We start from the raw sequence: 27,876 nt of genomic DNA, 5'->3' as shown, positions 1-27,876 counted from the left end.
GTAACGTCCCAGCTAGCACCAACTCGTATATCAATGTTCGAAAACTATCGTAAATATCTTCTAACAAACTCGAAGTCGTAACTAAAGCTGGATAAAGTGGGATCAAGTTGATTTTCTGTCGTATATAATGGTAATAACTGACATACATACGATTTTCAGCACAAAATCGTAGAGTAGTACGGAGCGACTCGCGCTTAATCGGATATTATCGTATATAAATACTTATATAGTCGTATCGCTCAAAATTATTCGTAATAACGTATATCGCCTCCAAAATAGTACGGATATGCCAATTTTGCGCATGAAATACGATTTATTTAGCATGTATATCTGTACGTAATGCTGATTTTTACCTTTTTTATACATATGAAAATGCTAGCTGGGGTATGTATGAAAAACCAGAATCGATTTAGTTTTCACCAGTATACTTGAGGTAAAAAAGCTTAAGTTAAAAATTAAAACTTTAAATATCATTGCTCTTTTACCCCCCCCCCCCCACCTTGCTGAATACGGAAGGTCAAACTCTTCTCAATTTTTTTTAATTATTGTTATTTTTTGTTTACCATTTTTGTCGCTTTCGTGTCGATTTTGTGTTATTTATACGCTAATTTTCTGCATAGGAACTATGCAATATTTCCGTTTTGACACAGCTTTTATCTTCTTGTGACAGCTTTGATAATTTTTGTGTCTAATTTTACAAATCTTTTAAGTCATTTTGACTTTGTTTCTGAACTCTTTTCTTTTCTATTCAGTATGTCGCTTTTGTATGACATTTCTGTAACTTGTGCGCCATTTTTGTAATATTTTTTGGTAACTTTGAGCTATTTTCGCAGCATTTTTATATCATGTTGACCATTTTGGATCATTTTTATCGTACCAGTTAAGTGCCAAGTTTCGACAAATTCACTTGATTGAAGGAAAACGCACTGACCATAAAATGTGCAACGTAAATGAATATTGTAGAACAAGGGCACAAAAAAACCTTCCCATTCATCAGAAAAATGCCGTGTAGTTTTGAGAGTTCAAGGAAGCCCACGCGAAGGAAGGGGAAACTCGCCCGGCTGCCCAAGCGAGGATCATTAATCATTGGTTTGTTCTTGTGCATCGGGCGATTTATGCCTCTTTTAACAGGAAGTAAATCAACATCCAAGCCTAATTGAGTTCAGTTAAGCGACAACTCGGCACTGCATAACTTGGCCTGGCCCAGGACGAGAAGACATCACAAGAACGGCTTGCTATCAGTGGTCTGTACTAAAAGGTTGCCAATCCATTAATTTATATCCTTTGGCGACAGGCAAGACGATGATCAAAAGCACGGACCCGCACAGGAATCTTCGTTTTTTTCTTCCTCTTTACCATGCATCCAACCTTCTCGCTGGTGAAACTAACTGAGCTCCGAGGGCCGCTCAACATTTAACTTTCGTTATATAATTTCAAGCCGCACTTGCGGAAAGCTTAATCATATTATCATAGTTCTTAATAATAACGACCCCAAACGGTGGAGAAACGAGAAAAACTGGTCCCGACCAAAAACGGGACATGAACGGGCTAACGTGACCATCTCCCCCCTCCCCGTCCCCCTCTTTCTCAGCCCACCCCATTTGCGTGCCCATCATTTTTCCACCGCACGCCATTCTATCACCGACTTCGATCCAAATTTCTCACACTGAGCTATTCACTCTTCCTACGCTCCTAGCGGCTAGCGGAAGCGCCAGCCGAGGCCGGGGGCAAAATATGATTTATTTTGGTTGCGAATTTGATTTATTCCCGATCGTGCCTGTTCCCTCTTGGCGGCGTTGGTTGTCGCGCGGTGACCATGAAGCTGGCAACGAAAAGGGAACTGATCGGGAATAAAGCTGTTGCCTCTTTTCTAACCGATCGAGCGCAACAGAACGGACTGGCAGAAATAGATTAGACTGTTAATACTTTTTTTTCGCGTACACAGATTTATTCTTTCCTCTCTTTCACGTCATATTCTGAGTTGGGCTCTATTCGTGAAGTGGGCTAAGTTGGGCAGAGCGCCCGGCGGAATGTTCCACCCAAGCCCGATGTCAATACTCTTTCAAGAGAATTAAAAGCATCGATACATCAAACCGAAGGTGAACGAGATTCTGGTTCTTTTCCGTACCGGAACGAAGCACTTTCGGACACACACACAAACATTTCGACTGGATTGGTTGAGCCAATCAAACGGGCTGGAATGCAAAACTTAAGCTATGTAGTGCGTCTCGAAAAGCAAAAATTCCGAACTGGAACAGTCAGAGTGTGCCAAATCATGCCGATCATCATGACGGCAAGCAAAAAAAGTTTTAGCGATCTTCATCGCATTCTGGAAGATTTTGAGGTCTCAGCTGTTGGGCATAAATTTTTCTTCTCATTATGAATGATTCGTTGAAGTTTTAGGTGGAAAATTTTAGTCAATTTATGATGCAACAGAAGCTTTTTCCTGCATTCAATCATATATCATTGGAGTGAATTTTCTTCCCTTACTTAAAGGAAGGAAATATTTACGTTCCGATGTCCGACTCAATTTCAGGTTCCACCGGAGAGTTACAATCACACCACGCACACAGAATCACGGTTAACTGCACCGAAATTGGCGCCCGGAGGCTCAATTTGGCACCAAACAACAACACAATAGCTCGTATCCATCGCCTTTGCAATGGATCGCCTCCGCTCAATCTACCGACTAATCAATGGTAGGGCAGACAAAAAACTAATCAAGCCTTCACAAACACCAGGTTAACTAACAAACCGCTGATTAACTTTCCCACTCGGTTGCACATCCGGTAGCTTATTTTGCGAAGCGGCAGCAACCTTTCCCGCACTCGGAGCCCTTCAAAATTCAATAAACACCCTGACCTTCCTTGCAACGGTTAGCGAACCGGTGATCAACGTCTAATCCTCCCACACGCCACCCAGCAGACTTATGGGTCTAGCGGATCTGTCAGCTTGTGGCATCACACGCTATAACGGCTGCAATTTCTAGGGTTTTACAGCATTAGTTACCGAGGCGAGTAGGAACCCTACTTACCTAGCCATAGCTAAAGTGTAGATACCAGGCGAGACGAATCACACAATATTAAACGCCAGTCGTAGACGAGCGACCTCTTCATCATTCCGAGCTTCCGACAACCAGCCACCTACCTACATGCCTCACCCGAGATCCGCCGAATGGGGGGTTGTTTGGAGCTTAAATGATACGTTCAAGTCGCACATTCTGTTTTTTTTTCGTTCGTTCTTTGAGGAACCAACGAAAGGGGGAACGGAAGTAGCAACGAATGGCAAACACACTTAAGCCATACACGCCGTCGCCGTCGCCGTTGCGTCCTGCTTAGTGTCTGCAACCGACCTGCGAGGCAACAATCAGTCGCGCGCGCGCGTCTTTTTGGCGTCTCGCACATCTGGCGGCTAAGATGGCGCTAATTTATTTTTGTTTATCTACCACCACCGCCTCTGCTTGGTATTCTTACTTCTCGCGCTGCCGGGGGTTTAGTGATCATGCAAGCTGCACATAAATCTCATCAGCTCAGCATCATCATCATCATAGGTCATGTGAAAACTGAACTCAGCATTTAGCGCACTCTGCACTCTCATCGCAGTCTTTGACGGGTGAGTGAAATCCCGTGCAAAGTTTCTGCTGACTGTTCAGTAAAAATCGGTTACGTGAAACATGCAATTCGTCGCTGCTAAAATTGGCCTTAATTTATTGAAACGCGGTTGTACTCAGCGTTCATTAGAGTACGAAAATAAATTGCAAATCCTGTTTTCTTCATAAACTTATTATTAATTTGCACTAAAAATAGCACTTTCAATGGGCACCCCGTGCCTAAGGCTCTAAGGCCGGCAGTCTTAGAGGCCAAATAGACACCGATTGGTGCTGAGCGCGGCATCCTAATCCCACATGATTCCACATTTACCCGCAGGACATTTCCTCCGGGCGATCGATCGGGAAACTCTCTTGTATCATGCGCGCAGAATCGACACACACACACGGCATCTTGGAGCTCAGGGACCGCGGCCGCCGCGCCGCTCGATTACTACTGTTACCACTCATCAATTATGGATGCGAACATTGTTTACAGTTATGTTTACCCGCGCTGCTGCAGCAGTCGCAACGCAACGATCGGAGAAGATATAAGGTGTCGATAGGTGTATTTATGCAGTTTTGTGTGCAGTGTTGCAGACAATCTCCGGTTACCTTGGCAATGGGGGATCCCTTGTTTTGGGGCGGAAACGAAAAACATAATCTGGGAGAGTTAGTTACAAAAGTTGTTCACGAAAGTGGAAAACTTCAAAGAAAAGTCGGATTTTTTTTAAAAAATATTTTGTTCTACACCTTATGATGGTGAAAACTTTACCGCAGCATTTTTTTTCGTTCTTAAGTCAAATTTTGGCCGTTACTCCTCTGTCTAACTATCTTCTATCAGAATGTCCAAAGGCTAAGAATACTCTTAAGCAATGGACTCATGCAAGTTTTCAACTTTCCTAATCAGCACCGCAGACTACTCGATTTAGCATGCATAAACAATGTATATTGTTCTCAAATTATTTCACCTTCTTAATCACTCTTAAGAATTGTCGTATACCATAAACCTTTTATTTTATAATATTTATTGTTCGAAATTACAATAGAGAAGAACTTTCGGACGTGTGGTACTAGAATTTTTCTCATTGTGACTACAATGTTATTAACGACCATTCTGCATACTAACTGGAGCATCCTTCTCGCGCAGTGCGGTGCCGATGATGCAGTTCTACGTTTCTATGACGCAATTACGCAGATGATCGTTGAGCACGTGCCAATGAAAAGAAAACGTAAAACGCCAAACAATGGTCAGCCGTCAGTCAATTCTCGTAATCGGTTAAGAAAAGCTTGCAAAGGTTATTTCAAACAAAGAGCTAGCAAGTGCAAACAGCTTCTTTGTCAACTCGAGCAACAATATGCTGCACAACCGAGATAGAGCTTACTGTGAATATATTCATGGAATTGAAGCTAATGTGAAGCGTGATCCATCATCTTTCTGGAATTACACCGAAGGCCGTAGAAATTTCCGTACTTCCAAATACCGTTTTTTATAGACACGCGAAAGCGAGTAACGCAGAAGACTTTGCAAAACTATTTGCGGATTTCTTTTAAACTGTGTATTGCAACGATACTCCGACAAACCAACATGAAGTAATCCGAAACATATAAAGGTTCGACTTGTACATTGCTTAAGCGCGATAAGCGATGCATCATCGGCTCTCTCGGCAGTAGGTTACTCTAAAGGAAAGAGTCCTGATGGATTATCACCGCTATTTTTGAAACAATGAGCTACAATACTTGCTTTTCCACTTCCCCCGTGGTTGGAATTACTCCTATTTGCAAATCTGGCAACTTGAACAACGTCTAAAACTATAGAGGTATCTCGGCCGTAAATATCCAAAATAGATGCAATCTACATCAAATTTACTAAGGCTTACGATAAGGCGCCACACGTGCTAGCAATTGAGAAAATGAAGCGTACAGGTCTACCGGATTGGATATGTAACTGGTTACACTCTTACTTGATTGACTGGTCGGACTGCTTCCGTAAACGTTCAATGAACTACGCCCTATTCCATCAGGAGTACCTCAAGGCAGTATTCTAGGACCATTAATTTTCGTGCTTTTCATAAATGAAGTTTGTAATGGCATTGAATTGTAGAAATGGTTATTTACGAACAAACTAAAATTGTTTCGAACCATTACATCCTCTCTCGATTGTGTTGCGTTGCCATGTGGCACAAACAACCTGCTGCATTGGAGTCCACAGTGGTCCGGCTTCGAAAAAATAATTTCCAAAAAAAAATCTCAAAAACGTTGCAGAACTTACTAAAATACGCAACTTTGCTGAATATAGTGACTATCTATCTCTTACCGGTTGCGAAATATAATGATGTGTTAAAAAAGAGCACTTAAAAATCAATTATGCTCAATAACTTTGAACACGATCTTTTTTATTGCTTTCAAGTGTTCTACAAAGTTATTCAGTATGCTAAAATACACATTTTCTCTGATGTCTGTTTGTCGATAGGACGAAAATTTAATAAGTTATAAAATATAGAAAAAAAATATCGCACTATCTAAAATTTTTTTTTTTCAATTTCGGGCAACTTCGCGCAGACCAGACCACCATTGAGTGAAAGTACTATACTTTGTCTAAAAAAAGAAAATATTTCCATCAGGAGATCTCCAAAAAAATCTCAGAAAAAATCAATTGAAAAATGTGTTATTTTTTGATAAAATTTTTCATAACTCATTAAATATGCATCTTAGTGAAAAACAGTCTTAACAGAAAAGGTGTATTTTAGTATACTAAATAACTTTCTTCATCTTCAGGTTTAGTTGAAAATTTTCGGTGAAATAATAAAACTGATGAATATATCGCGTAACGTTTCAGCCTACTACTCTTCAGCTATCGTCTGACGCCTGTAAATATTTATTACCATTAGAATTGTGCTCTTTAGGTATTTTTTAACAATCAAATTCGCGAATTACAATTTTCTTAACGGTACAAAAACACATATTACAAAACTCTTACATTCGTCTAGTATCTACGCCACATTCATATTAGTTATTCAGCCTTCACCAGTGGGCTGGTTTTCGTTCCGTCCAACTGGCTTGTTGTTGTTACTCTGACGAAGCTTTAGGACTAGACCGTTGTATGCAGCATTGAATGTTCCGCATTCTCTCTGTAGATTCACTGTTTTGTTATCACCTAGGATTTTGATGTGGAACATTTCCGCTGTTGTTCTGGTCTCCTGGTTCTCTATCCGTTCTAAAACCCGAGTTTTGGCGAAGTCAAAGATGTGTCCTTCCTCCATTGTATGCTGCGAAAGTCCCGATCTCGCCTCACCCTTTTTTGCATCATTTTTGTGTTCTGCTACCCTGGTTTCTAGCTTCCTTCCCGTTTGTCCGATGTAGACTTTTCCATCGTCCGTTCCACATGGTATCGAGTATACAACATTTCTCTGCTTCCCTGGTGGAACGGGATCTTTCAGTTTACTAAACAACCGATTTCGAATTTTATCTTGAATTGCTAATGTCCGCACTGTTTCGAAACCGGACCACTGTGGAGCCTCGTAAACGGTATGAAAGTGAATATATCGAAATACAACTTCCACTAAGACGCACAGAAAACTTCAGTTTATAAACATGGCCGAGAAAGGCTTGTCACGGTGCTACACTGTGAGAAGCTACCGGAGGAATAAATGGAAGGAGTAATTTGTCCCATCTACAAAAAGAGGTGATCGGCTCAACTATAGCAAACATCACGGCATAACGCTAGTAAATGCCGCCTACAAAGCATAGGGTTTCGCCCAAGCGGACTTCATGGGGGCTCGCGGGTTGTTCAATCAGATGGTACTGCAGAGAGTGGTGGAGGCGTATGAATCACGAGCTACAGGCACACTGCTTGGAGGGATTCCAATTGTACATCTGGCGAAAATCAGTAGGCTACGGTGGGCCGGACACATCGTAAGGATGCCGGACGATAGAGCGACGAAAACAGTTCTCTTCAATAACCCCACCGGCACCAGGAACAGTTGGGCTCAACGTGCCAGATGACTTGACCAGGTCGAAAGTGATCTGTGACTTCCGAGACAAGTGATTTTCTGTCACTATACATAATCGACAAATAATGGCATCATTGTGGCCATTCGGAGACATTTATAGCAACTGCCCAAGCAACACAGCTTGTTATAGAACAGAATAATATTACATATATCAGAACTTCTCTATTACCTGAAAAGCGCAAAAAATTGAAGTCTAATGAAACAAGTATTGAAAGAAGTATGTATCAGGTTATTTCATACCAATTTAAAACGTTATTATAGCATAAGCTACAACTTGTTCTTCCAGTAGTTTAAATTTAGTAATGGAGACATAATAAAAACTTCGTGTTGACATGTTGACAAAACAAACATTATTCATTTGATATGAGCTGTCAAATAAATTCATGTTATCACAAAACATCTCAAAACCTTAATAATAACGACATATGTTTTCAAAGTACGTTTATAGTACTCTTGAGCGACTACATTCCACGAATATTATTTTTTAACTTGTTTTGTGTGTTACTTGGGTGGTTAGACATTCGCTCTTATTTCCCAGTTCCCACCTCTTCATACGGCTAGTTATCCGTCATTTTCACGAAACATGTTTTCACGGTGGCCGCGGAAGTATATTTATATATTGGTATATTGGCCTTTTCAAGGACGCCGAGCAGTGAAAAGTGTCATTAGAAAATAGATGCACTCGAGTCAATTTCACTGCCGCTATGCAAAAGACCGGACAGTTTCCAATGCCACGGATTGCTGCTACTCGTTTAGCGTCACTGAAGTGGCGCAGAATTGCAAAAACTCTAAAGAGGAGATTTCTTGTGCACACAAGAAAGTCTATTGACATTTCACTTCGGTGGGCTATGGAAAGCTGCAGTAAAAATTGCGAAAAAACATCTACACCGAAAACATGCAATCGCTATACTATTCAACGTCAAATCCAACAATTTTTACACCAGTGAAAGAATGAACGCCTACATGAGCTGCAGGCATAAAATAGGCACATTGCACTAACCACCGCCTTTCAAACGGGTAGCGACTACCATGCCAAAACTAAGGGTTATTTCGGATAGTTTGAGTGTAGAGCTTTTATGAAATGTAATAGTAATACATTTCCAATGCAGAAAAACGCTGGTAAACAACTTACTTTTACTTATGTGTCCATGTCCGCCGGTCCGGCAGAACAAAGGGATGAAATCAGAGATCTCCACTGCTGACGGTTACCCGCCATGGCTTTTACCTGTCGCCAGCACAGGTTCTCGTCTACAGCCCGGACGTCGTTGGCTAAGCTGCGTCTCGGTCTGCCTCTTCCATGCTGTCCTTGTGGATTCCAGTCGAGTGCTTCTCTACAGACCTAGTTCGCTCCTTTCCTCAATGTGTGTCCGATTCACTTTCACCTACGTTCACGAATTTCTGTGGCTATCGGCCGTTGATGACACCGACGATGGAGTTGCTGGTTGGATATCCAGTTATTAGGCCACCAGGCACGAATGACATATCGCAGGTGGCACCGGTTAATGAATACCTGCAGTTTTTGCGTATGCTACGCGGACGATAACCGTGAACGGCGACAAACTAGAACTAGTAGAGGAATTCGTATATTTGGAATCGCTGGCGACCGCGTACAACAACACTACTAAGGAGATCTAGCGACGCATTTACGCGCAAAAAATCGGGAGTGGCAGAAGCTTATGAATCACGAGCGACAGGCCTGCTTGGAGGAATTCGTATTGTACAGCTGGCGAAAGTCAGTAAGCTACGGAGGGCCGGACACATCGTGAGAATGCCGGACGACAGTGCGACGAAAACAGTTCTCTTTAACAAGCCCACCGGCACCAGGAACAGGGGGGGTCAATGTGCCAGATGACTTGATTAGGTCGAAAGTCTTCTGAGGCGACTGAAACAGCATGAGAATGGTTTTCTGTCACTAATTGTCACGAATAGTGGTACAACGATATTGGCGTCATTGTGGCCATTCGGAGACATTTATAGCAGATGGTTAAACATCCAATCTTACTTTCCAGATCCCACCCTTACATACGGCTAGTTATCCGACATTTTCACGAAAAACTTCTTCACGGTAGCCGAGGAAGTGTATCAGAATATTGACCTTTTCAAGGAACCGTGCAGTCAAGTGTCATTAGAAAATAGATGCACTCGAACCTCTTTCACTGCAAAAGACCGGACAGTTTCCAATGCACCCACTCGTTTAGAATCACGGAATGGGCTTACGCAAAATGGCAGAAACTCTAAAGAGGCTTGCAACTTACTTCACGCTCCACATTAACACATACGTCAGTAAAATTTGTGCACACAAGAAAGGGGTCAATACGAAACCCGGGTTGAAATCCCAATCCCGCAGAAGTTGACCTAAGCACATCTTACCTAAGCTGTTACAGTGACTATAATCAAACAAAAAAAGGAAGTTTATTGACATAGGAACCCGCCGCAAACTACTCATTTCGGTGGGCTGCGGGAAGCTGGAGTAAAAATTGCGAAGAAAAGACATCTGCATCAGACATCTGACCGAATTTGGTAAAAATTCGAAAAGTTCGATTACACAGGTATCGGACACATGACGTGGAATGACCCAGATTTAATTATATCAGAATGTAATTAACGTTGTGAAAACGATGGATTAATTCCGCTTCGCATGCGGGCGGCTAACAAGAAATTTTTCGTGATCAACTTTTCTGCATTCTACATGTAACACTCAACATACATCTTTGCATGCATTTTTAACAAGTTAAAAATGTAGTTTAAATTTTCTACTCAAAAGAAATTTATGTTGTACATTAATATGAAAGAAAATTTTTCTTCTAACTCTGCTATCAAGTTGATTCAAGTCTACTATTTTATATAAGCAAAGCTATGGGTTTATACCGTCTTTAGATATTACCCTTCTTTATCGACAGACTTCGCAGCTGGCTGTTAGAGTACAGGAAAATTACGGGGCCAGTGCAACAACCCTACTGACTCTAACTAGCAAGCACCGCATTAAAACCCTTGTAAGCATCGCAAAACCAGGGACACCCCAGTGCTGGCGGATACTGTCGAATGCATGTTGGAGCGTTCACCTAACGGCGACAGCATATGATACGAGCGAGCGAGTGAGGTACAAATTCCAATTGATTACGGTCATCTGTTGGTCTCTGGGTGAGTGTGTCATATTGGGAAATGACAAAAAATAATACAAAATGATGACGGTGGTCTACTTAGGTCCTCTTCGAGAAAAAAAACGTCCGTTTTGTTATCAATTTAGTTATTCTCCAGTTTCGTAACAGGGAAAGCCAAACAATAGAACAGCGTTCAATGTTTGTCTATTTTGTTTTCTACTTCTACAGTTCTCAACCTTCGTAAGATTGTGATTCCATTCTCAGAGGTCTGACTCAGCATCCAGATAAGAGAATCCTGCTGAAAATTATTCCGAAACAGGCTAAAAGAAAAGTACGAATGCCTACGAAAAGAAAACACACACAGGAAAGAATCATTTCCCGAGTACGTTCAAATTCCAGCGCATGACTTGCGGAAAATTTTCCAGTTCTAGAAACCAAAACAGAGTAACTCACTCGCGGCCCCTGGCAGGCCCAAGAACAAGTGTGCGTACGATCGCAAACATTGAACCGGGAGATCCCTGAATAGAGATCGTTGTATTCCCACCATCCACCAGCAGCCCATCCAAAGGGCACATGGGAACGTATTATCTGGTGGGATGTGTTTATTAGAAATGTTTAGCGGCAATTTAAGAGCGCAGCTTCGAACCACATGCGTACACCGTCGTACCGGCCGAGTCGGCGGAATCGGAGGGAAGAAAAATTTTCATTCCTTCTAATCCAGACCTCAGAACACAATTTTCAGCGCGAACCGGCAGAAGTCCAAACACAAATGAAATTAAGTGATTAGATACTGCTTCGCCTTCGGATCAGCCTCTCAACGTCAGTTCGATAGTAGGTACACGCATTTTAATCTCTCCTAGCCCTAGCCTTTCGAAGCCGAAGATCAACCGTATCGGCTGCACAAACCTAGAGCTGCACCTGTGCGATTGAGTTCTGTGTGTATGCCTTCAGAGCCACTCAGAGATCGCAAGAAAACTAGCCCAGAACAACTCCTTTCGGTTTTTAGCTTGGAAAGATCTGAATAATGTATTTCTCTGTTGTGACCTTTATCTCGATCTCATTTACATATCACATGGATTTCATCTCTCTCTTTCTCGCTCCGTATCTGTTGGCTATTCACTCAGACCCCTTCCCGAGGAAGGTGAGATCAACGCTTGCACGCACGCGCTTGGTGGTGGGAAGTCGATGGTTTTATACTTGGAAGAGATTGATTGTGATCTGGAATGGCAACGGGAAGCGGAGAGGTAGAGTAAAATACATTCTTTAGACTGCCTAATGTCTGTTTATGGCCTGGAGCGATTCGTTTTATCAGATTAACTGACATCGACTTCAATTCATTCGCATCTTACCGAAGAAATCTGCAATCCCAGTGGATCGCAGTCCGGCTACGTTTATATCCTTTGTGAAGCTGAGCGCTGGTTCTCTAGCTGAAAGATTAGTGCGGACTGCGGTGGTGAGGCTAGAACGACGAACCCGTACACCGGCACAACTCCCGGTACCTGTATAGTTTTCTTTTCGAAATGATTTCAAATCGAATTCAATATAATAGGAGAAAAACATCAGAACTACAGTTATATTCTAGCCAAAGCAGTGCATTTTAGCAATCGAAACATTGCGAAGCAATAATTCCCAAACAAATGCCGACATTCTTCGGTCCAATTTGGAATAAAAGCACTTTGGTCGGCTGTCTGGAATCTATCGGACCGCCAAAAAACAACAGCACTCAGCACCGCTCGCTGCAAGAAGAAAATGGCTAATGATATGCATACGGAGCAGCGCCCATTAGCACGCTTTGGCTTCTTCCGCTGGCAATCAACCTTCAGCTTGCCTTTCAACTTAGTGCGGATTACGACACTGCCTATTCGACGTCCAACCCCGTGAAGGATGGAGGTCATGGAAGAAACCCTAATCAGACCACACCGCACGAGCCGTCGACTGTGCTGACGTGGGGTAGTGTTGCCAGTTTCATGATTTATAGCTACGACACGGTTATGGTGAGAGCCCCGAAGATACATCAAATAATTAATGGTTGCCACGTTCTTAGGTAAGCTTTTTTTAGAGTTCAACATTTTATGGAAAGCTTTGGAATATGCAGAAAAGATCCAATCGGAATTTATGATTAGATAATTTCGCTTCGAAAATGCAGTTTAACCATAAACGAAACGACGGACATTCATCTTCAATTAGGATGATGATCGCTGACGACTGAAGCTTTCAACAGTTCTCCAAATGGTCTCGACATCTTGCATTCCTGCAAAGCGAAACAGACGAGACGAGAATATAATATATTCGCCTCTCAAATATTAGCGACATCTTACGCGAATGACGGACTGATTCCGCTGGATGGTGGTGGTACTGAGCTAATTAGAAACCCGTTCCTTGTGTCCAGTCCAGACAGAAATAGCAACATTTGAAGGTTCAGCATTATGAACGAAAACTAGTTCGGACGTTTCATCATAAAGAAAAATAATATTCAACCATCCATCAGATTAAATCTGACCATTTTACAACTGTGCGAACACTTTTATTGCTTGGCTTCACTCGTTCCACGGAATCAATCAGTTTCGCCGCTGGCAGCGGGTATTTTTTTTTTTTTGTAGACAACCTAAACCCACTTTTTCAGTCCCGCGCCCCGGTAGCGCGGATAGTGGGGAATTTGCTTCCGGTCCCGAACCCAATCGCACCTTCCTCTGCCAGCGCAGCGCGCTGATCGTTATCAGCGTTGCTGGTGCGGATGGGAAGCGCAATTTTCCTTCTCCGCACCGAAAAAAAGGAAAAAAAAATAATTTAATTAACCCTACAATGAGTACCACCGGTAATACCGGGCACTGCGGAAGCTGCGGAAATGTTCTGAAGATTTAATCACTGTCTTCATTGGGCCGGCCCGAAAACTAGTAAACTACGTACTACGCAAAACACGGGAAGTTGGGGTAATTCATTGACGCCTGGATTACGGATAGTACTGTTGTGCTGAGGCAGGTACTGTATGTAAGCAATGCATATGCTAGCATTGCAACGAAGGGCATTGACTTTATTACCTCGAATGATACGCCCTTCAAAACATGATGATGAAGAACTTGACAGTAGCTTCAAGAAAACTCTTTCTAACTTTGTGTAAAAAAAAATGAACAAAAATTATAAAAAAAAACACAAACTCACCTGAACCGACTCAGCAACGGTGGACATGCTGTAATCCGACGTAGCACTGGCACTGCCCGGACCGGATCGGTGAAACGCTTTCCGATAGCCGGGTGCCGGTCCGGAAATGGCCAGCAACGACGAGCTGCTCGTCGACGGCGTGCCGAGGGAGGATACCGAACCGGTGGCGTTACGCTCGGCTCGAGACTTCCCGCCGGCGTTGGTGCCGGTGGTGGCGGCGCTAGGATTGCCACCATTACCGTTGCCATTACTGACGTTGGAGTTACTGTGATTGGCCGAAACGGAGGCACCGCTGCTACCGGTGCCGTTGCCGCCAGCCGAAGCCGCGGAGGTCCCACCACCGACGTTGCAGGCCGGTCCTTTGTTCACAGTAAACCGATCCATTGTTAGGAAGATATCTTCACGTACGCAAAACTACACACTGAACACTTCTCCTCGAGCACTGTACACATTCGCAAACTTTTTCTTCGGCTTCGAAAGAAGATGGAAGCAGAGAGCTCTTTTCAGCCCGACCGATAACTTGAACAAGATCACGCTATTCAGCGGGCAAACTCTCGACTTGATTGCACAAAGGGGAGCATTTTTCCATCGCACAGCTAGCTCTTTTGGGTTTGACCTTTTTTCTACTTCATTTACGTACCCTGAAGAACCCTCTAAACAGCGTTATAGAGAGAAAGAGCGATTACAACCAGATCAACGCGGTGAGAGTTGCCTTCAATGAAAACTTCGACAAGACACGCGACACCGTTCCGTGCGGTGGCGATAATTGTTCCTCCCACACCTACTTGTCGTGGGACCGTGATGCTGACGGGGGAGTAGTCGCTATTGTTTTCAAACTTCGGCAGGGAATGAGGATGGTTAATTAAATCAAATCTTGCCGCCGAAGCAGCCGCAGTTATGACTATGCATAAGGGTGAAAGACTGATCTGATTTACCCCTCGGTGGTCGGAGCAGTCACTGTCGGATCTGGGAGACTTGTGCAACTTACAATCACTATTCCGCGCCTCTAGGTGTCGATGCCTCCGTTCGGAATGCTGCTGTAACTATTGTTGTTTCTACCGATGAAGATGCTTTTAGCAGATTTGCACGCATGGACATTAGTTAACAATAACAGATCAATTTCCATGTTATTGTCTGAGACGGGGTCTCTTGTTACGTTCGGGCACTTCACAGGGGTTAGCGTGGGCAGGAATCAAGGGTAACACTTTTCCTGAATTAGTTTTTTTCATTCGTATTGCTCGGCACTCGTGCGCTCTCGGTAAACAGGGGCACAATTGTTTTGCACTCTCTTATTTGATGATAATAATTTGATTCACTTTATAAGTTAATAATGTTTAATTACTGCGGCGCGCCACTTTTCCAGCCGGAGTACTGCCGGACGAATTTTCACTTTCTCCGAACTAACACTTTTTTCTCTCTATCTCTGAATTTTTTCCCGACAACAGCAGAGCAGCAGCAACAGCAACAGCAGTAGCATCAGCTGGTCTCGTCTGCTTTATTCGTCGGACCGATTTACACGGCCACTCGGGAGAAAATTACCCCCGATAAGCTCTTTGACGCCCGGAATGCTTTTAAGCGTGTGTTCCCAAAAAGCTGATTGATTCGGGCCGCAATTATTCCGATAGGTATATACACACAAAACTTTTGCATTAATTGGTATTCGCTAGCAAAGCCAAACTGGTTACCGCTAATGGAACTACACAGCAGCTGAAAAGCCGGAAATTGTACGAATGCACTTATTGCGATTATTTGCTTCTGCTGCTGTTGCGGCGATTCCTCTTGGTTCCACTTTGCATCTGACTGACTGACAACAAACTGCTCAACTCATTATGCACAAAGATCATAATCGAATGCTCGTACTGACACTGCGCTTTGCTACTCGCTTGATTAATGCGATACGAAGCAGATTGCAGCCGATAAAACCCCATCCACGTTATCACACGCGTCGTACATGATGTGCCAGGTCTACGTAATCGCACTTACTCTCGCGGGGAGCGCTTGTTATCACCTTCGGTCGATTGTTCAACAGCTGCTCTGAAAGAAAAAGACAAACAGTACAGTGAGTATCAAAACGAATATGCTTATATCGATCAGTTTGTGCTTATATCGGTACAATGGAATCATGATACACATATAACAACCGCCTTTGTTTCGATGCCGTTGTCGGATTATGTCATCCAACCAACGAGCCAGATAATGTAGAGCATAATGAGCACTCTTCATGCTCGTCGTGCGTTCCAACAACAAAAAATATGCAGCATGAAAATTTAGGGGTTAAAAGCATAAAAAAATTCGGTCAATCTAAGAGTAGTAATTAAATAGCTTATGATAACAGTTTTTAAAATGAAAAAAAAAATCTGCTACTTAAATGTTCTTTTACACAACTAGCCTTCTCAGTTACTTTCGATAAACTAAACATCAAGCGTGGGAACCTTCCTTACGAACATTCGAATTGGTTTTGTTTGATGGGAACCAAAGTTGAGACCTCGAAGCCAATCTGTGTACAAACTCGTTCGAAAAACACTGTCAAACGCCAGCACGTTAGGTTTAAATATTTTTCAGAGGTCATGATGATAACGTTAGTTTTAAACTTGAAAATAAATTTGCCTGAACAAAGCATTACGTTGAATGCGGAATTTTGATTTTGACTGTCAAAAAGGTCCACCGGGGTAATTTAGAGAAAAAAAAGGCCCAAAAGCACGGGCGTGCTTAGTCCTTGACAGGGGGCGTATTTATACTTATTTAAATATGTATTTACCCAGATGTTAACCCTGCGGCAGTTACTGGATAAGTTCCGGAAGTACACCTTGCAGACTCATCATATGTTTATGGAGTTTAAGGCGGCGTACGCTTTAGTCAAACAAACTGAGTTGTGGCAGATGACGCTGGACCAGGGGTTTCCGACGAAACTAATTACGCTGATTCGTGTGACGGTGGATGTGTTAAAATCATGCGTCAAAATAGCGGGTGAGACCTCAGCCACTTTCGTGACGTTGGATGGACTGAAGCAAAGGGACGCACTCAAACATTGCCTAGGAAGGTGCAACACGAAGAGCAGACGAAGAGAGGAACGGGACTATTATCACGAAATTTGACATGCTTCTTGGTTTTCTGGAAGCCGTCACTATCCTCGGAATTAACTGTAGTACAGTGGAAGAGGATTTTAGGCCTTTTAAACGGAAAGCAGCGATATTGAGACTTACCATTAACACCACCAAAACAAAGTATGGTTGCTGGCAAGAAACGTGGAAGTTCAAATGGTGTTGGTGGCAAGGTGGAACTGGATGGGGAACGATATTCATATACCTTGGTACGCTCGTGATATGTGACAACGAGGTAACCAGGCGAAAGCGAATATAAAACGCATCCAGCGCATACAGTTTTACCCCTGATACTATTCTTTTATCTGGCAACCCATGGACATGACTACTGAAATGATGACAATGTTTGTCTTTCTCAGTATTCTACCCTTCAATGAATTATTCATGAATTGCAGTGCTGAATGGTTACTCGACTAACCTGTCAGTCAATTTTCTTGCTCTTGACTGATATTTTAGATATCAAAGTATAATTTAATTTAGTTTAGTTTAGTTTAACCCTAGACTGACTGACCGAAAATTCAACAAAATATGAGCAGCTGGAGCATCCACAGGAGCAGTACAGGGTACCGAGTACACGGTTGATCAATTGAGAGTTAAACAACGCACTTTTTAAAATCTACCAAAACCTGGCTGAAAAAAAATAATTAAAATTTCGGAGCAATGTTTACGTTTATTATAATGCCGTTTACCGTTGTCGGAAGAGCAAGCTCTACTTTGACATATTGTCTGTCAAGTTTTAAATCAAGCTGTAGTCGCTACACATTTTCAATGACTAGTCTTGAAATAGCGATATAGATCTGCGTTGTTTGCAGCGCTTTGCATAGTCAACACTCAATAAATAATATGTAAATATATCCAACTGAATGTTACATAAACGAACTAACTTATCCTTCTGCCAAAGCAAAAAGTAAACGTTTTATCGTAAACCCAACGGAGGAGAAAAAATATCAATCACTGGCTAAAAGTGTCTTTATGTTTTCTAGACTCGCTGTTTGCAGTCCAGTAGTAGCAGGAAAACAGTCTTCAATTGATGTTTTTCGAATAATTGCTCAAAAACCTTACAGCATGCATTAGATTTGTAGATTTAAATTATTTAAATCAAACCACATGCTTCATTCAAATCACGTGGATCTGAGCTTGAAAAAATGTCATAGTTGCCCTGGCGGAAATGTGCATTTTAAAACAATTTAACAAAATCACATTTACTGCTTTATATAAAATACTACTAGTCCAGTTACCTTACAGAAATGAAATATTATTTTTATTAGCAACCCTTTTTACCGGTAGCACATCCTCGCCATAACGCATAATGCAATACATTCTCTTTTCACTATTCTTCCAATGAAATGGCAAACGCGCGCAAACGTTTAGAACCATATTAGAACCGAACACTACAGTTGTAGCGCACTTCCTCAACACAGACATAAAATTGGCCTAGATTTAATTAGTGTAAAGAACCATCGACCTGTTCAGATAAGGGTGCACTTCCATAACACAGACATCAAATTGATCCAGAATTAATCACGATCGTAAGCAATCTAATTGCGACGAGGAAAATTTGTCACTTTTACTCTGGGGTACTTCCCAAGCAGAGACATCGAATTGGTGTACGTTAATTGTCGTAAAAAATCTGCAACCTATTGGGACGACAACACCCTGCGGTTCGCTTTTGTTACAATTTTCCTTCAGTAAGGTCAGTTCACTGTCCATTTCCACACCTAAATCACAGTGGCACATCTTCTTTGGAACTAAATTCGCACCGAGATGGGTACGAAACTCAATTTTATTGAAATTGCAACCGAAAGAAATCGTGTTACATTTGGAAACGTTCACTTTTAACCCAAACAGTTCACAAAAGTGGAAAAAACGATTTAAATTCTGTTGAAGAATCGTACAATCCTCCAAGCCGCGAATAGGTATAAACATTTTTACGTCGTCCGCATAAATTAACACGAATACATCCACTAACGTATCTGGGGGTTCATTCATGACAACCACGAATAATGGAGGTCCCAAATGACTCCCTTGAGGCACTCCTGAACACTTTAAAATTAGTGTTGTGTAGCCTTACATACTGCACACGATTAGTCAAGTATGAATACATCCATTCTAAACAGACCTCATCTACTCCATACTTTCGCAGCACCGCAGTCATTGCATTTTTGTTGACTAAATCAAACGCCTTGGATATGTGGACATATCTGTACCACCTGGTAACCAGCCGGTATCCATTGCACAGTTCTGGAAACAAATTATATTAAATTTTCCACTGTTGAGCGTTTTTTTTTTTCAACAAATCCGTGTTGACAGTTTAGGATTAGGGGTCAGTCCCGTCATAGTGGTCACGCCTCTCACGCCGAGGACTCGGGTTCAAATCCCAACCCCGCAGAAATCACGAATGACCCAAAACTGGTTAAAGTGACTATAATCTAAACAAAAACAAAAAAAAAGTTTAGTATTAGAGGCTCGATCCACGTATGCGCATGATCATAAACAATGCTTTTAAACATCTTGCGATTTTTTCCAGATGTCTGGGAACATTCCTGTCGTCAGAGATGCGTTGAAAAGTATGAACAGCGCAAGCAGCAAACCATCCATACATTTCTAAAGCAAAGAGTTCGGTATGCTTCTTTTGATACATCTAGCGATTTTATTTTATTGCTTTGATATTTAAATTGATTACAGCCATGCTCGTGTTGGGCGTATTTAAAGAAATCCACAAACAAATCGGCGGTATCTCTAACATTTTCACTTCTCTTATACAACGTTTACAGGAGTACCTTTGTCTTTACGTTTGCTGTTCACGAAATTACAGAAACATTTTGGGTTAGACTGTATATTTCTTTGGGTATGAAAAGGGAAAGGCAAATGGGGAAGCGTCCAACATAGCTCCAGCCATCCCAAGCCCCTACCTAGCGCCTCCACGTGGCCTTACCCGGTAATGCTCTATTGAGTAGTCAAGCTCGGAGGCCCGATGCTGGATGGTTCCCGGCTGCCAGATCTCAAAAGTCAAAACTGCGGGTTTGGGTGACGGCTGAGCCACACGGCCTTGCTAGTAGGTAAGCCTAATATTGGTTATTTTTATTATTTTTTCCATTTTAGCTCATGCAGCACCTCCTAATGTACAATGAAAACTTTGGCCGAAAAAAGTTTAAATAATGTTCATGGATACCAGAAGAAGAAAAATTTAAATTAATAATGGAAGAACTTATGGAAATTCAAATGATGCAATATTGTAACTCTATTCCATTCGAGATTATTCTATTTTTGCCCATATATACCTCATTTCATCTTAATGGTAAAATCATTGCTGGTGTAAGAAGTGTCTTATATTTCCGAGAAATCATGTAAGCGACATTGCTTATAGATCTACCCAACCCCTTTTGGACCTTCACAAACAGCATTGACATGAAAGTTGCTGGGTAGATAAATTTGATTCTGTAGTAATTCTACTTGCAAATGAGGTGATGGTGGCTACCCCCATACATACTTGCATACATAAATTTTTGTGTAGCAATTAATAATGTTAATTAACCATTAGTATGTTTTACCGGATAAATTTGATTGAGTATAAAAAATGCTACTTTTATCATAAGAATAAAGATTCTCTGACTAATCGCGTAGGTATATAAGAGTTATCTGAATTATGCACCAGTTCCATCACTTCTTTATCGGGCTAGAAGCACGTATCTAACGTAACGCCAACTTCCCAATACAGTCAATGCTCATCGACCGGAAGGAAAACAAAACTAATTCCATTACCATTTCAAATTGTACCAAAAATTAATAAGCTTACGCGCCCGGTAAAGTCTTGTTACCGTTGAAGGTCGAAGCACGTCGCGCATCTTTTCACTGTCAGCGGCAGCACCACAACCAGCAGCAACCGGGTGCGATAAAGGTTGAAAGTAAACTTCCGGTCGCGCATGCGCGCATCGACATTGGGTAGTCAGCCAGTCAGCTAGCTAGCTTATGACTCGTTCGTCCGTCCATCCGTCCATCGGACAGCACACGTCAAAGGCGAACTTGCCAGTTTGCCCAAACAAGAAATTAGCTTCCACCTGATTGCTCCAATTATCGCGTACCGCCAACACCGGATGGCCCCGGATACGTGACGTGTGAAACTTTACACCGGACCGTGAGCACGGTTCGCGGAAGAACCTCCACGCCAAGATGATGATGAGTGCAGACATGACCTCGTGTGATTTACTGAATCGAATCGGTAACGATGTCGATGTCTCGAACACCCACCCCGGCGCGATGATCACATATGGTCTAACTATTTCTGAAAGTGTAGGAAGAAACGAGCAGCGTTCTGCAACCAGCTTAGAACTGCCAGCAGCCACTGAAAGCCAAATCAATTAATTCGGAACCGGTGTGCCGGATGGCTGCTGGCTGTGCGGATCGAGCGTGCAATCGCTATTCGCAGCATCCCGCATCATCATCAACATCATCATCATGATCATCATCAACAACATCGCCGTCATTCCTGTGGCATAGAACTAACAAGCTTCGGCAGACAATCAGAGCCGCAAGCAGTCAGCAGCACCCAAGAACTTTAATCCACAGTCGCCAGGGCGGATCTACGGAGCGGGCAAGAGAGAGAACGCGTGAGCAATGTTTTAATCGTTTAAAACAAACAGCAGCCGATGATGGCTGGCTTGGCCGGGGGCGGCGAGGGTGATGGAATTGTACGTGTTTATTCCGAAAGATTTCTTGGCGGTCCTTGAACTCTACCATCTCTTGAGTGCTTAACCCAGAGCGCAGCAACAGCAGTAGCACCGTTGCACAGGAGGTTAACATAAAATAAGATACGAACTTTACTGGTCGGGATAAAAACCACTCTTTTGCTAGTTGTTTCCAATTTTCGGTTCCGCACACCGACTGTGGGAGCTGCATCATTCGGTTCATCTTTAATTATGTAAGCCATAAAGCTTCTATGCTTCTATATATGCGGCCGAGATTTCTTCATCATTTTTCGATCGTCTTTTTTATTTTATTAATTTGGAATCACGCTTCGATTTCCGTAAGAGAAAGAGGAACGCGATATTCAACAACCACTCGATCGGTAAGTTTTATTGTTTGAATTCCATAAAAGCTGTCAAAATATAAATTTTTATTGACAAATGAATTCCCAACAAAATATTGATTCTTCTAGCTCTCTTTCTTTATGATTAATTTACGATTGTGTTAAGGTCACGTTCGAGAACGTCTGCCCTCGTGTAGGCTCAGTTTGTTGTAACTTGCAACAGGTTCTTATTGGATAGGGTTCCTTTCGTTTTCTCTCAAACCGTGTCCTTTCTCTACCTGACTGTTTCCCTAAACGTGTTGACATTGGAATTTCAATCGAATTATCCGTGTTAGGATATGAGAAGACAAAAAGCCAGGGTGTACCTGATTCTTTGTGTTTTCTTTTTGTGAACCACCAGGATCTGAGAAAGGTGATAAGAGGTCTCGTAATTCTCCATGCTGTACATTCGCCGTCCAGCAGCCGCTACAATGGCCGCACACTCAGCGGCATTCTCTGTTGCAGTGGATTATACCTGGCTTTCTAGTGGGTTTCGGAACCTGGTACAATTTGCAGCGGGGTTTCCGAAAGGATGCGTTGTTTGCATTTGCTATGGATATCTTCCGAAAGATGCTTTGCCAGACCGAAGAGAAGCTATAATTTAGATGCGTAAAATTTGTCAGTTTTGGCAATTGGTTGGAGGATTGTTCAATGGTTATTTATTGCTAGATAAATGTCCCCGATTGAGGAATTGTTTTATGAGAATTGCGTTCCGCATGTTTTGCTATTTCAACGCAGGTAAGGGACAATGTAGTGTCGGTGCTAGCTGGGTCAGACGGGTTACTGGCGCCGGATACTTTTACTTGAGATGTTTGTTTGGAAATTTCCGGAACAATAAGATGGTAATATTAGTGCGAACCTTTTACATTTTGTAAACATATTTCATAGAGGTCTGACCTTTGAGAAATGAAGGTGTGTGACAAATGTTACCTCGTTTCAGAATATTTAAACCTATGTTAACAGTTTTTTTCTCAACATTTTACAGTGCAGTTCACAGGCTTTTGAGAACATGTTGTAAAAATCCAAGCAAGTTCAAGTAAATAATGCAAACGAGCTACCCAAGCTCGGTGTGAATCGTGAAGCGACTAGATTTTTATGATGGGAAAAGATAAATATACCAAAAGCGTTCTTCAAACTTGAAGGGACAATTCCCAATTACAACAGAAAGCTTATGAAAAAGAATGTTTGCTTGCAAAATTCATATACATACCTATATATTTTTGTTTAAAAAAGAATTGAAAGCCCATAATAATAGAATAACTGTAATGTATTAATGTTGTAAGCTTCAATATGTAAAGTACATTAAAAAAATCTATGAATATCTCTAAAATAAATTTGATTCACGTTTTTTGTCTGAACTTATACCGAAGTCAGACATTACTATATTTTATAATGGTAGTCTTTCCAATAGACTAGTTATAGAGATCACTTTTTACCAGTCCTCGGTGATTGAAGGAATACGCAATATAGTCGAATCATTAGGGGCCCCCTTAGGAGAAAGGGGGGTTCGAATCCGATTGTAATTGGTACCCGTTATAACCATGGTCAACTCACGGATCTCCTAGTTTGGTCAAAAGTTATGAACTACGAGCCTAGTAAGTGCTGTTTCAGTGACCCTCCAAATTTTTTTTTGTGCTCTTTCTCTTTTACGTTTTGTCCCTCTCTAGGGATACTACAAAACAACAGCTTTGCTTTCTTCTACCATTCCCTTCATCTATTACAAAGACTGCACTAAACTTGACTACACGATTGTTAATAGTTAGGCGTGATGCAAAATGCAGCACTCGGGTAGTTTAAAACAATTAAATAAAATTTAATTCAAGGAATGAAGTGGATATCTATAAGTTGTAGGGTTTTCCAACCTACATTTTCCAAATTTCATCTTATCAGGTGCATAAGAAACTAATATAAATGAAACTAACTTCGTACTGGTTTATTCTCGCTCGGAAAAATCTGCTAATTTGCAGGGTAACGGATCCTCGCGTACACCGAAAAGCCGTGATTACGAATTACTTTTTTAGCAAGAGAAAACGTATCCGGCAGACAGTGTTCGCATAGAGTTTAAGTGTGCTATATTCGCTAATTAAAGCTTCTGTTCTTTGTTTCCGCCGCCTTGGCTCTACCTTAGGAGTTCTGCCAAATTTAGGCTCTGTTGCTCTGTTTTTGTTCAACAGACTGAAATAAAATTACTCCTCAAGATGTACCTCGGAAGTCCTGCGCTCCTATTTTTGCGATAAGTATATTAATTGTGTAAAAATAGCTCCAGCTCAAATATAAGGCCATTTTCAAGTAAGATTTCAAGTCTGCTTCAATTTCAAGTCCTATTTAAAGTTTGATTAGAAGTGTAATTTCAGGTCTAATTTAAGTTTAATTTCATGTCATGTCCCATTTCAAGTCCAATATTAAGTCTAATTTCAAGTCCGATTTAAAGTCTAGTTTAATTCTAAGTTCCACATCGATTTCAAGTGCAACTTTAAGGCCAGTTTCATTCAGGTTCAAAATGTGTCCAATTTCAATCCAATTTTTAGTATGTTTTGATTTCAATTTGAACACCGATGTCAAGTGCAATTTCAAGTTTCATTTTAGTCTAATTTTATGTCACATTTCAGGTCCCATTTTAGGTCCAGTTTTAATTCCGATTTCGTCTCCGATTTCAAGCCCAATTTTCAGTCTACTTTAATTTCAATTTCAACACTGATGGCAAGTGCAATTACAGGTTTAATTTAAATCCACGAATTTTACGTCCCCGTTTAAATTTTAACTCCAGTTTCAAGTCTAATTTTAAGCGTAATTCAGGTTTCATATGAGTCCATTTTCAAGTCTAATTTATAGTGCAATTTTACATTCCGTTTCAGTCCTAGTTCAAGCCCTATTTCATCTCTAATTTCAAGTTCAATTTCTAGTTCAGTTTTAAGCTCAGTTCGAAGCAAAACTTTAACTTCACCGGTGGGCAGGCGCACGTTTATCACCTTCTCAATAAAATTTAATGTTGAAAAATCTCATAACCGAACTCGGAAGTCCGTAGTTTTTAGCTAGCTGGCCACTATTTTAACGATAAGTAGTTTATTTGCTACAATCTTTTATCGACTGGTAACTCACTCAATGGAGTTTCTTTCGGCTTTGCAGTATTGAATGTAGCGGAAAAACGGTGGTTTTTCTCTTCTACCAACGTTTCGAATAATTTATATTCTTTATCAAGGCTCGAGAATGATCATTTCTTTGTCAGGTGTCATTTCGAACTCGTAGCACTTTTCAAAAAGTCCATTCTCGAGCCTTGATAAAGAATATAAATTATTCGAAACGTTGGTAAAAGAGAAAAAAAGCATCGTTTTTCTGCTACATTTAAGACTGCAAAGCCGAAAGAAACTCCATTGTTGTTTATTTGTGGAAAAATCAAAACAGGCCAAAACACACTTTTGAAAGGTCATTACCCCACCTTCTGTTGATGTATGGGCACGCCAGTGTTTCTCTGTCATTATTCTACAAAGACGAGCAAAGAGAAACCTGGTCGTATCTCCCGAACAGCGGAAGTTGGAACAACCTAAAACATCTGTAGTGAAACCTCTTATTTTAACCCTGTAACGGGTAGGGCCGTCCCAGCAGGACAAACTGATTCAACTTCCAACTTGCTTAAAGCTTAAAAAGAACATGTCTTTGGGACGCATTAGCCTAAGAGGGATGAACGAAAACAAGAGGCACAGAAATTTGATACAAACTGGTTAGAATTTTATGAAAATGAAAAACTGTCGGGTTTGTCGTAGGACTACGGACTAAGTACAATTTATCTACTTCATTATGAGGCATTCCATAGACTTTGTTGGTGAATACCAGTGCTATTTTCGGGAAGCTGCACGGACCAAAAGTTTCGCCTGGCGACAAATCCTCGATAAATTCGGAGAATTAAACTTGCAGACTCACCATTTGTTTATAGACTTCAAGGCGGCGTACGACTTAGTTAAACGAAATGAACTGTGGCGGATTATGCTTGAACATGGTTTTCCAGCAAAAGCGACTAACCTGACACGTTCTACCCTACCATTAATGGTTCAAAAGGGCGGGTGGGGCATCGGACTCGTTTATGGCGTGAGATGGTTTGAAGCAAGACGACAGGCTATCGAATTTGCTATTCAACATTGCATTGAATGGTGCTATTCGAAAGGCAGACGTGCAGAGAATCAGTACCATCATCACGAAATCTGACATGCTCCTAGGGTTCGCAGATCACATCGATGTCAACGGTGTTAATCGTAGAGCTGTGGAAGAGCAGTACGCGTGTATTAAGGAAGAAGCTACGAGGATACCCAACAAACATGTTTGTTGTTGAGCAGCTTATTAAGCGCGTGTTACCCGGTAATTAGCTCTTCAACGGTTGAATAAGCTACTGTTCAACAAAAATGTTTGATGGGTAGAGCTTGTCATAAACTTGTTTAGGAGGGGGGGGGGCTCTCATACAAATGAAATACAAATTTCCTCATAACTCGAGAACTAATCAAGCAAATGGAACCAAATTTAGCATGTGGGTGTTTTTGTAGGCAAATGTTTTTTCTATAGTGAATTGAGACACCTCCCCTCTTTAGGAGGGGAATTATGACCCCTTCCCCCTTCAATAGTGGGGACGCTCCTATACAAATGAAATAGAAATATCCTTCATAACTCGAAAATTAATCAAGCAAATGGAATCAAATTTGGCATGTGGGGGGTTTTGGAGGCAGGAATTTTTTATGATGGTTTGAGACCCCTCGCCCCTGTGTTAGGAGGATAAGGACTCTCATACAAATAAAACATGGAACATGTAACGTGGACGTTGAAAGAGAACGACCGACGAGCTCTTGGCGTTTTGAGCATAAGATCCTGCGATCAATTCATGGCGGCATATTAGAACCACAGACAGGAATGCCGGATGAGAGATCAGCGAAAACAATATTCAGCAGAGAGGCTGACCCCATACTCGTTGGATGAGAATTATTGACGAGGATACTAGAACAGCCCAAGACCGTGAAGAGTGGAGACGACTCCTAAATTCGATCCAGATTCGATAAGCGGATTATCGCCGAAAAGGTATAGTAATAAGTATTCAATTTTTATGAATCGGTTGTTTTGCAAATAATTGGGATATCTAAAGATTTGAATTTATCGATTGTAGGAGCAGGCCCTAGAATAATCAAAACCCGCATTTCGTTCATGCAATTATTTTTTCAAAAACAAATATCTTAATAAATTAATCAGGGCCCGAAAACGTCATCTTCAATTGCAAATCGGCACCCAGCAATAAAGCGATGAAGCTTTCGATTCAACTAAAGTAGCAGAACTTCGCTTCGAAGCTGGCTTCATCCAGCGAGGATCCTGAAGAATACCATTGTTCTGGAATACATATGGCTAGAAATTGAATAACATTTCTTACAATGCAACGCACGTTCTAAGTAAAACCAAAATCAAAAAATCGTGCCTGACTTTCAATCGCCGTCACTTGAAATAATTACCAGCTTCAATTGAAGCTTGGTTTACGTCATTTATGAAGCGAAGGTGAAATAAAATCAGCATATAAATTCCTTTATTGGTCCGACGATGTCGGACCATAGACTAAATTATTGCTTGGGTGTGGATTCGGATGGAACAACGCTTCATTCAAATTTAAGAAATTCAAAGCAACAGATGGTGCAACTGCGTTCGCGACATTAGGCATATGGATGTTAGGCATAATTTACAAAACTCTCCGTCACGATACAATGAGGTTGGGTGCCCCCGGAGGTTCAGAGTTACAAAAGCGGCAGGTGTCGGATGGTATCTTGCCGATATTTTTTAATGATAAAGAGCGGGGCTGTGTCCTGTTACGAATTTCGTGATTGTGCGT

General features: G+C 41.6%; 1 protein-coding gene across 4 annotated transcripts in view; it reads right to left on the bottom strand.

The window, feature by feature from the left end:
* LOC128744285 (protein Shroom) overlaps positions 1–27,876 on the bottom strand; it is a 407,780-nt gene that overhangs the window by 366,136 nt on the left and 13,768 nt on the right. For all 4 annotated transcript variants that reach the window (XM_053841143.1, XM_053841145.1, XM_053841146.1 and 1 more), the window contains one exon: positions 13,860–15,893. In XM_053841143.1, coding sequence (XP_053697118.1) covers positions 13,860–14,243 — 384 coding nt within the window. In that variant the 5' untranslated portion in view covers positions 14,244–15,893. The remainder of the gene's footprint in view (positions 1–13,859; positions 15,894–27,876) is intronic.

The sequence above is a fragment of the Sabethes cyaneus genome, chromosome 3 (genome assembly GCF_943734655.1).
Source record: "Sabethes cyaneus chromosome 3, idSabCyanKW18_F2, whole genome shotgun sequence".
Taxonomy (NCBI): domain Eukaryota; kingdom Metazoa; phylum Arthropoda; class Insecta; order Diptera; family Culicidae; genus Sabethes; species Sabethes cyaneus.
Note: the sequence above shows the minus strand (reverse complement) of the source record. Positions and strands in the feature narration are given on the sequence as shown.